We start from the raw sequence: 12,709 nt of genomic DNA, 5'->3' as shown, positions 1-12,709 counted from the left end.
CGCTCGGCCCTCACGGAGCGCCCCTGGCCCCTGCTTTGGGCGCCCGTCCCCGCCGGGTGCTTCCTTTTCCTCCCTGTGCACTTCTTATCTCAGAGGGGCTCCTCAGATTCAGAGAAGCACCTGGCTCATGACGGGAAGGCCCTTAGAAGTTGGCAGTGGGTTAGAAATGAGGACACACAACGTCCAAGGCCCATGTGCTCAAGGACTGAGTAGGATTTCCTTGCATGGAGTTGAACCAGCGAGGCCTGTGTGGCATGATTTTGAAATTATTTCCAGTGCCAAGATTCTGTAAAGCATTGGTGTTTAGCTTTTAACACTGACATTAGCTTGTTAGTAAACATACTGAAAATCCTTCAGTGTATATTTATGGCAAATTTCTAAAAGTGAACTGGGTGGCAGTCCTTGTTCTTAAAAGCTTTAAGTACACAAAAGCTGCCAAGGGTAATGTTTCGAAAAGTTAACTCAACATATATTTACTGACTACCTATCGTGACTAATTCAAATTAATTCAAATCAATTTACTGTGGAGCGATTATTAGATATTTCTTAAATGTCGCATTCCGAGGCATTCAGCATCCTTGTTTACTCCCTGGCTGTTATGCGGGTCAGATGCCCTCAGTGATTGCAAGGGAAAAATCTGCACAAAAAAATGGTTTGAAACCAATGGTTAAATATTATTAATTCTACACTCAAAATACAAAAAATTTCAACTTTATAAAGAATGGATGTCTTTGTGAATTTTTCTTTTTAAGACTCCTATTTCAGATATCTGATAAATTAGGTAACTAAGAGTTCAGGTTATTGATATGTAAAGCAATTAGTGGTCATTTACAAGTGACATACCAGCTAAACATTAAAAAAAAAAGGTAACCAAGCTGCTCAGGTGAACTTTGTCTGCAAGGAGGCCCTTTGGGGTGATCCATCTTATGTCAGCAAATTGCTTGCTAATGTGTTGACTTATGGCCGCCCTCAAAAGCAAAATGAAAAGCCTGGAATTTACAGCATATCAGTGAATCAGTTGATAAGCTTTTACTGGTTTAATATCCTCCCAGCCTTGCTGCTTGGAGCCACTTGAAGTTAGCAACAGAATGTTTGCCATCTCCATGTGATAAAGGGAAGTCAGAGGACTAAACACACTTTGAGACCATTATGCTGTTTGGCGAGATGTGAGTGGGAAAGGCGAGGGGAATCTCAGGCAGGAGGGCGTGGGGGCAGGCAGCCTCTGAAGTCAACCAGGGCATCTGACAAATCACCAGCCTCCCTCCTTAAACAATGGGCAGAACTTTCAGTGTGGGTGGAGATAATATAATGCATTTGAAAAGTTTTAATTGCAGCCATAAAAGACCATACCTCAACTATATGACACCCACTGGCAGAATTTCTAGATAAGGATCAAAGGCATTCAAGGACCAACCACTGCATTCTGGGCAGCGCTTGGCCTTTCCGCACACAGTGGTGACAGGTCTGAGCACCGCAGCCGCTGTGACCTCCCCTGCGACTTTGATCTGAGCCCACAGGACCTGAGGCAGGGCAGCCCAGGACTACCGTCATCCCCAACTGCTCGGGGCCTGCTGGACGCAGGCACGGCTTCCCAAGGCCCACCCCCTGGCACTCACTCAGGGGGACAGAAACACCCGACCTGCCCTGTCTTACCACAGAGCTGCTCCATCTAACAGGACCTGCGCTGAAGGCGACGCCCCTCTGCTCCGGTTTGGCCTTGTCAGGAACGTGCCAATGGCGACCTAAAGCGAGGCCAGTCTCCAATAAGGGATTCTCTCTGTGTGGAAGCATTACTGTTTGCAGAACGATGACCTCGGTGTTTTATTGTTTGATACCCAGTAGATGCATGAGAACTTAAGTAAGAAAAGGCAATTAATTCACTGTGATAGAGGAGTGAAAACACAAGGCCACAGTTCTTTTTCACCAGACAGATTCATTTATAAAAATAGAATGGCCTGAGCTAATCTAATCTAGACTATCAAAAACATATCCATCTTGGTGAGATCTTGAAAGTTTAGAGGAAACAAGTGCTTCCTAATGTATTGTGCCTAAAAATATCACTGTTACCCCTCAGTGCCCTTCTTTCCTACTGATTAAGACTTGTTTTTCCTTGAAGGTGGCTTATCATTGGTCTAAGCTGGTGGTTTCCAAGTAACAGCACAAAGTTTTCACTCATCCACCAGCAAAGGAAAAAATGTAAATTTAGTGGAGTGAAATTTTTATACAGCTTAATGTGGTCAGTGTGGGGGAGTATCCTGAGTACTAATGAGAGGATTCCGACGGTGTATGCGGTTTTCTTTTAACTCGTACTTGGCAAAACAGTTTTCAAAAGTTGGCAGCGGCTTTGGAGCCCCAAATTTCTCCTTGACAGTTCTGTAGACTCACAACATCTGGAAACCTTTAAAAAAGAACTGAACGGGTTTGGAGAGAAAACCCATTGCAACTTCCCTGATCTCGCAGATGGAGGCAGTAGAGGTGGCATCCATCTGTCTTTGATTTGGACTATCTCTCAGGATCTCTTTCTCCTAGTAATATAAAATTTCAATTTTTTAGACTAAAACCAAAAAAATTGCATTAATTTAACATTCACTAATGATCAGAGTGGAGGTACAGCTTAGAAATGTAGGTGGTTGTTACATATCACCCCAGATGAAAGAGCTATTGTTCCATAATTAAGAATTTATCATATCCAATACTGTTAATTGCTGCACATCTAAAATTGTCTTAAAACTCTAATAATTCATTGATGTAAAGGTCAGTACATATTTAGGCTGTGGGGAGGGTGCTGGGTAACCAGGCAGGTGGACAGACCCAATGTCAAGAGGCTTGAAAGGCCTCTGTGGGGAAAACTGGCATTTCTGGACTGTCTCTATTACAAAGCTAGTCTCCCACCCAGAGGAGCCTTCATAAAGTCATTTTCCTTTTGGCTTTGGAATTTGTTTTTTTAATGGATGTATTACTAGGAAACCTATAGCTACTGATTCTTTTCAAGCTGGACTTTAGTCTCCACTTTCAGTTCTGAAAAACTGGAAGGATGAATATAATGGGAAACCAAGACCAAGAGTTACGTTTTTATTTAAGTATCTTAGTCTGTGATTTCTGGATCTTAAAGCCTCATTTTACTGATAACTTTATGTTAAAATATTTTCACAGGTATTTAAAGGAAAACAATCAGTTTAGACTTTTTAAACTGAAACAGGTGTGGTTCTTGGTGAAAATAATACAATTGTTTCTATCATTAGAAAAATGCTATTTAATTATTTTTATAAAATATAGTTTATGCTACTGAACTAATATAAAGTTAGCCTTTGATAAAGGCACCTCTGGCCAGGGAGCATTTCTTTACTAACTTGGGGTGCATGGTCATTCTTAATGGCTAACATCTGTTATTAGTCTGTTCCGGTTTCAAACTGTAAAGTACTTATTCTGCTCACATGATTACATCTTCAAAAAATCACAATAGTTGGAACGCATAAATTTTAATGTATGTATAAGCAAATATTCCATTGTTACTACAAATTCAAATAAGGATGATTATTTTGCCTTGTCAACAAGGACAAATTACCATCAATTGTATTCTTGTGTGTTTTTCCCTACAGACCTGCCTCAGCCTTCAGGGAGCAGTGCCCACATGCACGATGTATTCGCCTGCACGGACCAGAGCCGCGGGTCCCCCTCAGACACTCCCCGACTCTTCAGAATTCTTCTAGGGTCCAACAATGTGCAGGCAGAGAGCAGGCCTGGGAAGTGGCCTGTATTGCATTCTATTATTTATTCATTTAAAAACTATTTTAATCCTTTAAAATTAATTCATCTGTAACTTCTTTGGTGATAGTGTCTTTCCCCCCCCCCTTTACATGAATACCTACATTTCCTCAGTCTTTTCTTCACTGATCTGAAATCTCTTTTAGTCTAGACTAAGAATCCCCTTATACCAAGATGTGTGTTTCTACTGTTTCTTCAACTGTTAATCTATTATTTGTAAGAATCTTAGTTACCAAATTTATATATATTTTGACATTTGCCAAAGGTGTTCTCATTAATTTTTCTTTTAAAAAAATGTTTAGCTCTTCATACTCCCCTAGATAAATTTCAGAATTAATCTGTAAAAGTTCAAATGCATGGTCAATCCTATGCCTTTGGAAGTTAGAAATTATGGTAAATTTATGTGATAGGAAAACTGACATTTCTACTCATCTTAAATGAGCTGTCATTTTATTCAAGTCTATTTCATCAGGAAAAATTTTTGATTACAATTATTTTTTCCCAACTTTATTAAGATATAATTGATGTATGACATTGTGTAAGTTTAAGGTGTATAATGTGATGATTTGATACACTTTTATATTGCAAAATGATTACACAGTAGAGTTGGTTAACACTTCCATCATCTCAATTGCCATTTTGCTCTTGTGGTGAAAAGATTTATTATTTATTTTCTTAGCTACTTTCAAGTATATAATACAGCAGTGTTAACTGTAGTCACCATGCTGTACATTAGATCCCAGCACTTCTTCATCTTGTAACTGGCAGTTTGTACCCTTTGAGCAAACATATCCCGATCTGCACCCCCAAAACTCCCAGCTCCTGGCAGTCCCCATTGTACTGTGTCTGCAAGTTTGACTTTTTTCGATTTAACATGTAAGTGATATTATATGGTATTTGTTTTCTTCTGTCTGATTTATTTCACTTAGCATAATGCCCTCAAGTTCCATCCATATTGTTGCAAATCGCAGGATTTCTTTCTTCCTTGTGGGTAAGTAATATTCCATTTCACATACATACCATTCACCTGTAGATGCACACCTGAGTTGTGTCCATGTCTTGGCTGCTGTGAATAATGCTGCAGTGAACGTGGGGGTGCAGATACATTCTTGAGATCTTGATTGTATTTCCTTTGGATATATACCCAGGAGCTGAACTGCTGGGTAATACGATACTTCTGGTTTTCATTTTTTGATGAGCCTCCATAGTGGCTGCACCACTTCACATTCCCCACAACCATGCCCAAGGAGTCCCTTTCCTCCACATCCTCACCAACACCTGTTACTTCTCATCTTTTTGGTAACAACCATTCTAATTGGTGTGGGGTGATATCTCACTGTGGTTTTGATTTTCATTTCCCTGATGATCAGTGGTGCTGAGCACCCTTTCATGTGCCTGCTGGTCTTCTGAATGTCTTTAGAAAAATGTCTGTTCAGCTCCTCTGCCCATTTTAAGACCAGACAGTTAGTTGTGTGTGTGGGTGGCTATTAAGTTGCACAAATTCCTTATATATTTTTTGTATATTAGCTCTTTATCAGATAGACGATTTGCAAATATTTTCTCCTGTTCTGCAGGTTGCCTATTTTGTTGATTGTTTCCTTTGCTGTGCAGAAGCTTTTTAGTTTTACATAATCCCACTTAATTATTTTTGCTTTTGTTGCTTGTACTTTTGATGCTATATCCAAAAATTGTTGCCAAGACCAATGTCAAGGAGAGTTTCCCCTGTTTTCTTCTAGGAGTTTTGTGGCTTTGGTTCTTAAGTCTTCAATCCATTTTGAGTTAGTTTTTGTTATATTGTCTTGATGAATTGACCCCCTTATAGAATGACCTTCTTTGTTTCTTGTTACAGCTTTTGAGTTAGTCTGTTTTGTCTGATCAAGTACAGTTATTTCTGTTCTCTTCTGGTTCCCACCTGCATGGAATATCTTTCTCTGCCCCTTCACTTTAAGCCTGTATGTGCGCCTAAAGCTGAAGTGAGTCTCTTGTAGGCTGTGCTGCATAAGTTGGATCTTACTTTTTTATTCATCCAATCATTCTACACCTTCTGACTGGAGAAATTAACCCACTTCCAATAAGAGTAATCACTGGTAGGTAAGGCCTTAGTAATGCATCCTAGTGCTTTTTGGCTGCTTTATAGGTCCCTGCTCTTATCTTCTTCTCCTGCTGTCTTCCTTTGTGAATTGATCTTCCATAGTGGAATGATCTGATTCCCTTCTCTTTATTTCGAGTATCTACCATATAGGGTTTTGACTTGTGGTTACCTTGGGGCTTACATAAAACTTCATGAGAGCATAACCATCTACGTTACACTGATAACAACTGAACTTTGCATCACACAAAAACTCTACCCTTTTACTCCCCCCTTTTATGTTTTTGATACCACAATCCACATTTTTTATACTGTGTATTCATTAAATTATTGTAGTCTTAGAGTTGACCCTTCATCAACCTGGGTTTGAACTGCATGGGTCCACTTGTGTGTGTCTGGGAAGTCTTTTACTCGCCTTCACTTCTCAACAACACATTTGCTGGATAAGGTGTTGGTTGGCAGTTTTTTCTCCTTCAGCCCTTTGAACATACCATCCAGTTCTCTCCTGCCTTGTAAGGTTTCTGCTGAGAAGTTTGAAGATAGCCTTGTAAGAATTCCCTTGTATGTAAGGATTTATTTTTTCTCTTGCTGCATATAAGAATCTTTGTCTTTAGTTAGTTTTTGACAGTTTTGTTATAATGTGTCTTGGAGAAAAGCTCTTTAAATTGATTTCATTTTATGAGCTTCATGAATTGCATATCCAAATCTCTTCCTGATTTGGGAAGTTTTCAGACATTATTTCTTTAGATAAGGTTTCTGCCTCCCATCTTCTTCTGAGTCTCTAATAATTCACAGGTTCTTTGTTTTGATAGTATCATATGGTTTATTCTACTGTTTTTCATTCCTTTTTCTTCTTTCTCCTGTGGATAGTTTCAAAGTTTCTGTCTTCTAATTCACACATTCTTCCCTCTGCTTGATCGAATCTGACGTTGTTGCTTTCTATGGAATCCTTCATTCCGTCATTGAATTCTTCAGCTCCAGAATTTATTTGGTTATTATTATTTCTATCTCTCTGTTAAACAAACTTCTTGTTTTGTTTGTGTATTGTCTTCCTCATTTTGTCAAATGGTTTTTCTGTGTTTTGTTGTAGTTTATTGAGCTTCCTTAAAACATCTTGTTTTGAATTGGGCATCAGGTAAGGCACAAGTCTTCATGTCTTTGGGGTTGGTTCCTGGGTGATCCCTGTGACCCTCTGCAGTGAACCATGTCTCCTTGGTTCTCGTGCTCCTTGAAGTCTTGCATTGCTGTCCTTGCACATCAAGTGACAGTCACTTCCTCCAGTCTTCGCTGACTGACTTCAGGAGAGAAATATCTTCCATCAGCTCTGCTAGGGACTCAGAGGCTTTCTCAGACCTTCATTAGATAAACCTGCTCCATGCTTCTTGCTTCCTTTTATAGCAGAAATGCCTTCTCTTGATTCCGTATTGCATGAGGCTGGATGCTGACAGCCTCCTTTTGGCTTTCCCAGGAGTGAAGCTAAAACTCAAGTTTGTGGTCCCTTCCTGCCCTGAAGATTGGAGCTAGCTTTTGGCATGTGTTCACTAGCTGTCTGCCAAAGCTTGCCCTCACCATCAGGAGTGCACACATGCATCTGGCCACAGGACTTGGGTGAGGAGCATGGAGTGCTAGGTGCCACTTGGGGAATCTGCAAGTGAGGCATTCCCCGGGGCTTATGGGTGGGCTTCTTGATGGGGTCTGCAGCAGTCAGTAGGACCCACAATCCTTTAATGCCCTCGGAGAGTCTGTGGTGCTCTTCCAGCAGCTCAGGCCTTCGGTCATGCAGCTCATGACTCAGTACCCCGAAGAGAGTGAGAGAAGGCTGAGCCTCTTTGGTTGTGACCTGCACAGCTGGAGAAGTTGGGTGTCACTCACACATTCTCATTTCCCTGCAGGAAAAGTAACAGGTGAGAAGCTCTTGGCTCTGACCTGTGTTTTCTTGAGGGAAAGGGTGATGTGGGTGAAGTCAGACTGTTCCTCTGACCCTCTCCAGTGTATCCTAACTGTATTTGTTTGTTCCGGTGGTGTGCTGGAACTTCTCTGGAAACCTGGACTTCCACAAAGGCTCTGTTACCCGTGGGTGACTATCTAAAGCTGTGTCATCCAGGGGCTCCCAGACTGTGGCTGAGGGGCCAGAGTAGGTCCACAGCCAGGAGCCAGGCACATGGGTGCCCTGAGACTCCTTCCAGGCCCCTTGGCGTATGGTGCTGGATCCCGTTCCCACAAAGGCACTCTTTTCTGTGGACGGATACCAAACCGTTGCTGCCGGTGGGGGGAGGGGAAGAATGAGGGCACTATGTTGCTGACATGACCTGCAGAACATTTTTTTTTTATCAGTTCTTGTACATTCATTGTTAAAATGTATTTTTAGATATTATGAGAGGGATCCTTTTCCATCAAATATCTCATTATTGTTGCCATACAGGAAACAATTACTGCATGTTTATCTTCAAGTTGAACATCTTCTGATAGTTCTAATAATTTTTAAATGATTTCATAGATCCTAAATCTGTATCTAGATTGTATTGGCACGGATTGGCCAAAGTGAGTGATAGTGGGTAGCCTATTTTACATCTTTAGGGTTTCGTTATCTAAAATAATGTGTTTTTAGTTTGATATGCAGTCTTTATTGTGACAAGGAACTTTGAGCTCCAGTTTGCTGATTGTTACTACTAGGAATGTATGTTAAATTTGACATCTTTTCAGTAAAGATAGAGATGCTTAAATTTTTCTCAGTCATTTTATATTATATATTTCTTTCCATGTTTGCTATTATTATAGGAAGAAACTTCAATTATATTTTCAGATTTAACAGCATGAAGTTGTATAAAATAGTCATTTAATTTTAAAAATAATTCCCACATAGCTGGTCATTCCTCCCATTCTGTTGGCCTGTATTCTGCTTTGTCTAATCTGTTTTGACCTGTGTGAGACTTGACCTTGTAGTTGTTATTTTAGACTCTCATATTCATCTCAGTTTCTTTCCCAAAATGCCAGCTATTGGCCTTACTTGCCAGTTTTATTTTTTCCTAATAAAGTACTTCTCTTTTATCTACTTTCTACATTAAAAAAAGTGTTGTTTATATAGCTTTCTGATTTGAATGGCTCACTTTTCATCTTTCTCATTCAATAAGTGTACTTACCACTAATTGTCATCTATGTACAACTTTAGATATATAACACAGAATACTAGTGTTCTCGCTGTCATGAACACCAGAATAGTGTATACTTTATATTTTTAATTTTCAGATACATTTCAATGTTCATTTATTTTATTGTGACTTTCTACTTTATTTCATTTTTTGCATTTGCCTCATTTATTTTTGAGCATGCCTTTAATAGAACATTTTTGTCTCATTTGGTTCAAATGTCTCATTAGCACCTATTGGTGGACTTCTTTCAATGTAATTCGAGAGTTTGTTGTTTAATAGGGGAATTTATCTCAGTCGTGTTTGTTATGATTACTGTTATATTTTAGTCCTGTCATCTTAGCTTTTCTACTCATTATCCTCTCTTGTTGCCTTTTTCTGACTTCTGCTGGTTCTGAATCACCACCTACATACACCTCTGCCTTGGTCTTTATAATTGCTGTGTCATCATCACTGAATGGATGTTTCCTTGGTGGTAAACTCTGGTTATTTATGATTCTTCTCTTTTATAATCATTGCTGTAGTGAACGTACTCATGAATGTATCTTGGCAAACAATTTTGAGTATATCTGTTGGGTGAATTTTAGAGGAGGGATTAAGGGTAACTGTCAGCCAGACGGGTTGCACATTTTTAGTTCTCCTGGTGGCTTATAAGAATGTGCATCCCACTCATTCTCATCAGCTCTAGAGAATTATCACAAAACTTTTCAATTCTTGCCAATTAATAGTGAAAGTGTCTTATTTTTGTTTTATTTTAGTTTTCTTTAATTATAAGTAAGGCTGAACTGTACAGAAACCATACATCTGTAGTCCTTCTGTAAGCTACTTGTCATATATTAAGGAAACTGCTTCTAATCCTTTGAGTTGCAGGTATGTTTTCCTGATTTGTCATTGATCTTATATTTTTTCTCCCTATATATAAGTTTTGAAGTTTTATGTAGTTATCAGTGAGTTCCTTTATGGTTTGTGTGTGTGGAAAATCTTACTAGAAAGGTCCTCCCCACTTCCAGGTCATACATTTATTTTATAATGCAGTCTTCTAAAATAATTATGCTCCAGGTTTTATGTTTAACTCTTTGTTCCATATGGAATATAAGGAGTCAGTCCCATTTTTGTTTATATCCTCTCCTCCTTTTCTCTTATTCTCTTTCCTTCTTGTTCTTGACCCAAGCCTGACTCCTGGGATTCAGGAACTGTGCAGTCTAGTTCTACACTGCTAGAGACTATGTTTAGTTAACATTTCACTGCATTTGTATTCTCTCTTCTGTAGGTACATTTGTATGTGTGAGCGTGTGATCTACTTCAGGGTCTGCTGCGAGTGTCACAGCACCGCTCCCAAGTCCTTTGGCATCTGTCCCAAGGACCAGGACACGTTGTGTGCTGGTGACCAGGAGTACCCCATGGAGACTCACACTGACGCATTCCTGGTGTATGACAGATGATCTTTATTCACATTCCCAAGTATGTTAATTACAGCACTTGCTTTAGTTTTAGTTTTGATTCAGGATCCTATCAAAACCTCTCATTACATTTAAATGTTATATTTTGAAAGATTCTTCACAACATTCCCCAGCCATTTTTTTTTTCTTTTTGACAATGACATTTTATAGTTGAAGCCTACTTTATAGAATACTCCTCATTTTGGGTATACCTGATTACATGTTTTGTCATGATTGGGGTGAGGTTAAGTGTTTTGGGCGTGAAAATGCACCGGTGACATTTTGTCCCCATGCCCCGTAACACTAGGGGCACATGGTGCCGATTTGTCCCACTTGTGGTTTTGCTCACTGGGTTCAGGAGATGTCTGCCAGACCCTCCCAATGTAACACCTTCTCATTCTCTTTGTGAAGAAGCCGTCTGTGGGGTGATACTATGAGAATGTGTGAATATCTTACTCTTCAACAATCTTTCACCTGGTAGTTTATAGTCATTTCATTGTTGACATAAGTTCTCAAACTATGCATTTATAGAATCCTGGGTCATGTGAAATTCAATAACCTAGTCTTCAGATTCCACTGAAACACACCTGCATTTTAGAATTGTAGCTTTATGTTTCCTAGACCATGCCTACAGCTCAGCAGTGAGTTCCATCAAGTTGCAAAATGTAGGAAAAGATCACCAAATTTCAAGTTACTCAATGAATGACTAGGAAGCGGTCTGTGTCATTAACAACAGCCTCTGGGCTCTTACACACAGGCGTTCAAGCACAGAGTGGCCCCCGGTGTCCAGTTTCACCTCCCAGAGTCTCGGGTACTTGCTGTCCGCTGCAGCCTGGAGGTAGGTGACCTCCTCCTCACCTCCGGTCAGGCCAGAAGCAGCCTAATGCTACGTCACAGCACCCAGGTCACTCACCTCACTCCATCTCATCTCATGGGCACTTCATCATCTTACATCACAAGAAGGGTGAGTTCAGTACAATAAGATATTTTCTTGATTAAACCTGAGGCACAGTAACACCACAATAAGCCCACATTCTGGTTTTCTTTTGCAGGCACTGAAACGGAATTCCTTTGAACAACTCCCTAAGCGAGCAGGAGGGCCCGGGAAGGCATGTGTCCCTGCGGCTGGGAAGCCCAGCCTAAAACCACCGGTTTTCAGAATTCCTATGCGGCCTGTCACTTTGAGGGAGCCTCTCGCCCTGGGCATGTGGCGGGTGGCATGGCTGTTAGAGGCAGCGAGGGCACTGAGGCGCACCCCCCAAGGAGGCTGGCTGGGAACCAGGCAGAGCCACGAAGCCCTGGGGCTCACACCAGCCCCTCTGCACCCCATGGGAGTGTGGGCTGAGAAACAAGTGGGAAGACGCAGGGGATGCGTCCAGTGATAATGGTTCCAGGGGTGTGACTATGAGCAGCTCTGTCTTAGTGACCCGAAGCTGGGAGTTTGTCAGAACACCATACTCTCACAGACTGCTATAAAAAAAGACGGACTTTTACTCAATCTAAAACAACACACAGAATGACATGAACAATATTAACACTTACAGTTATACATTTAGGCCTTTATAAATACTACTCTCTCTTAGAACAGCTCCGTGAGCCAGAGGCGATTGCTTCTGCACCCCAGACGAGGAAATGAGGCTCAGTGGCCGCTTTTTGCCAGAAGCCACGAGGCGGACAGGCAGGGTGGGGTCAGGAACTGGGGTCAGCTGGCCCTCCCACCCTGCCACCCTGTCCTTTTTGCGTGGGGTACAGCACAGGGAGATCGTGAGACAAGCCAAGAAGAGTAAACATAAAAGAAAAATGGTTGAAAGGGTACAAACTGAAGTTACTTATTTCTGGGACGCTCACATTTTCCTGACCCCCTGAGGCTCCCGGAGGCCTCAGTAAAGCTATGGCCCTGTGGGGGCTTTATTTTTTAGAAAGTTCTTTCTACTTTTTTACTTGCAGTTAAGGGGGTATGAAAAGCTTAAGCTTGTTTCCATTCTGTTATCTAAAGAGAGATAAGTTTTTTTAAGCAATTATCACAGGATGGCCAAACCAAAGTTGCTTTGAACTCAACCTTATTCCAGTTTTATGAATTGTACGATTTAACTAGAAAAGACAATCGATAAGTGTTTTATTGTCAGGTTGGAAAGTCATGGAAAGTCACTTTAACTTGAACACGATTTCGAGCAGCATCTCAACTGTCTGAAAAGCCTAAAATGCGCAGCGAGTCGCAGCGCCCGCGGCCTCCGGCCAGCACAGGGACCGTCTGGAGAGCCAGGGCTGCA

At 40.9% G+C, this 12,709-nt stretch overlaps 1 protein-coding gene and 1 long non-coding RNA gene across 11 annotated transcripts in view; one reads left to right on the top strand and one right to left on the bottom strand.

The window, feature by feature from the left end:
- The window catches only part of RNF32 (ring finger protein 32), a 38,201-nt gene that overhangs the window by 14,743 nt on the left and 10,749 nt on the right, over positions 1 to 12,709 (bottom strand). Inside the window, exon 8 of one of the 10 annotated variants that reach the window (XM_036899675.2) lies at positions 304 to 637. The exons of 8 other annotated variants lie outside the window; for them this stretch is intronic. In XM_036899675.2, the coding sequence (XP_036755570.2) occupies positions 536 to 637 (102 nt within the window). In that variant the 3' untranslated portion in view covers positions 304 to 535. Of the gene's footprint in view, positions 1 to 303; positions 638 to 11,298; positions 11,441 to 12,709 lie in introns of those variants that run through there. One more of the 10 variants, XM_057504941.1, reaches the window with a different exon arrangement.
- LOC118919598 (uncharacterized) lies at positions 5,902 to 12,706 on the top strand. Its single transcript, XR_005027583.2, has 4 exons — positions 5,902 to 6,371; positions 6,407 to 10,461; positions 11,197 to 11,403; positions 11,492 to 12,706. It is a non-coding gene; the product is annotated as an uncharacterized LOC118919598 (long non-coding RNA).

Source organism: Manis pentadactyla, chromosome 7, assembly GCF_030020395.1.
Source record: "Manis pentadactyla isolate mManPen7 chromosome 7, mManPen7.hap1, whole genome shotgun sequence".
Taxonomy (NCBI): Eukaryota; Metazoa; Chordata; class Mammalia; order Pholidota; family Manidae; genus Manis; species Manis pentadactyla.
Note: the sequence above shows the minus strand (reverse complement) of the source record. Positions and strands in the feature narration are given on the sequence as shown.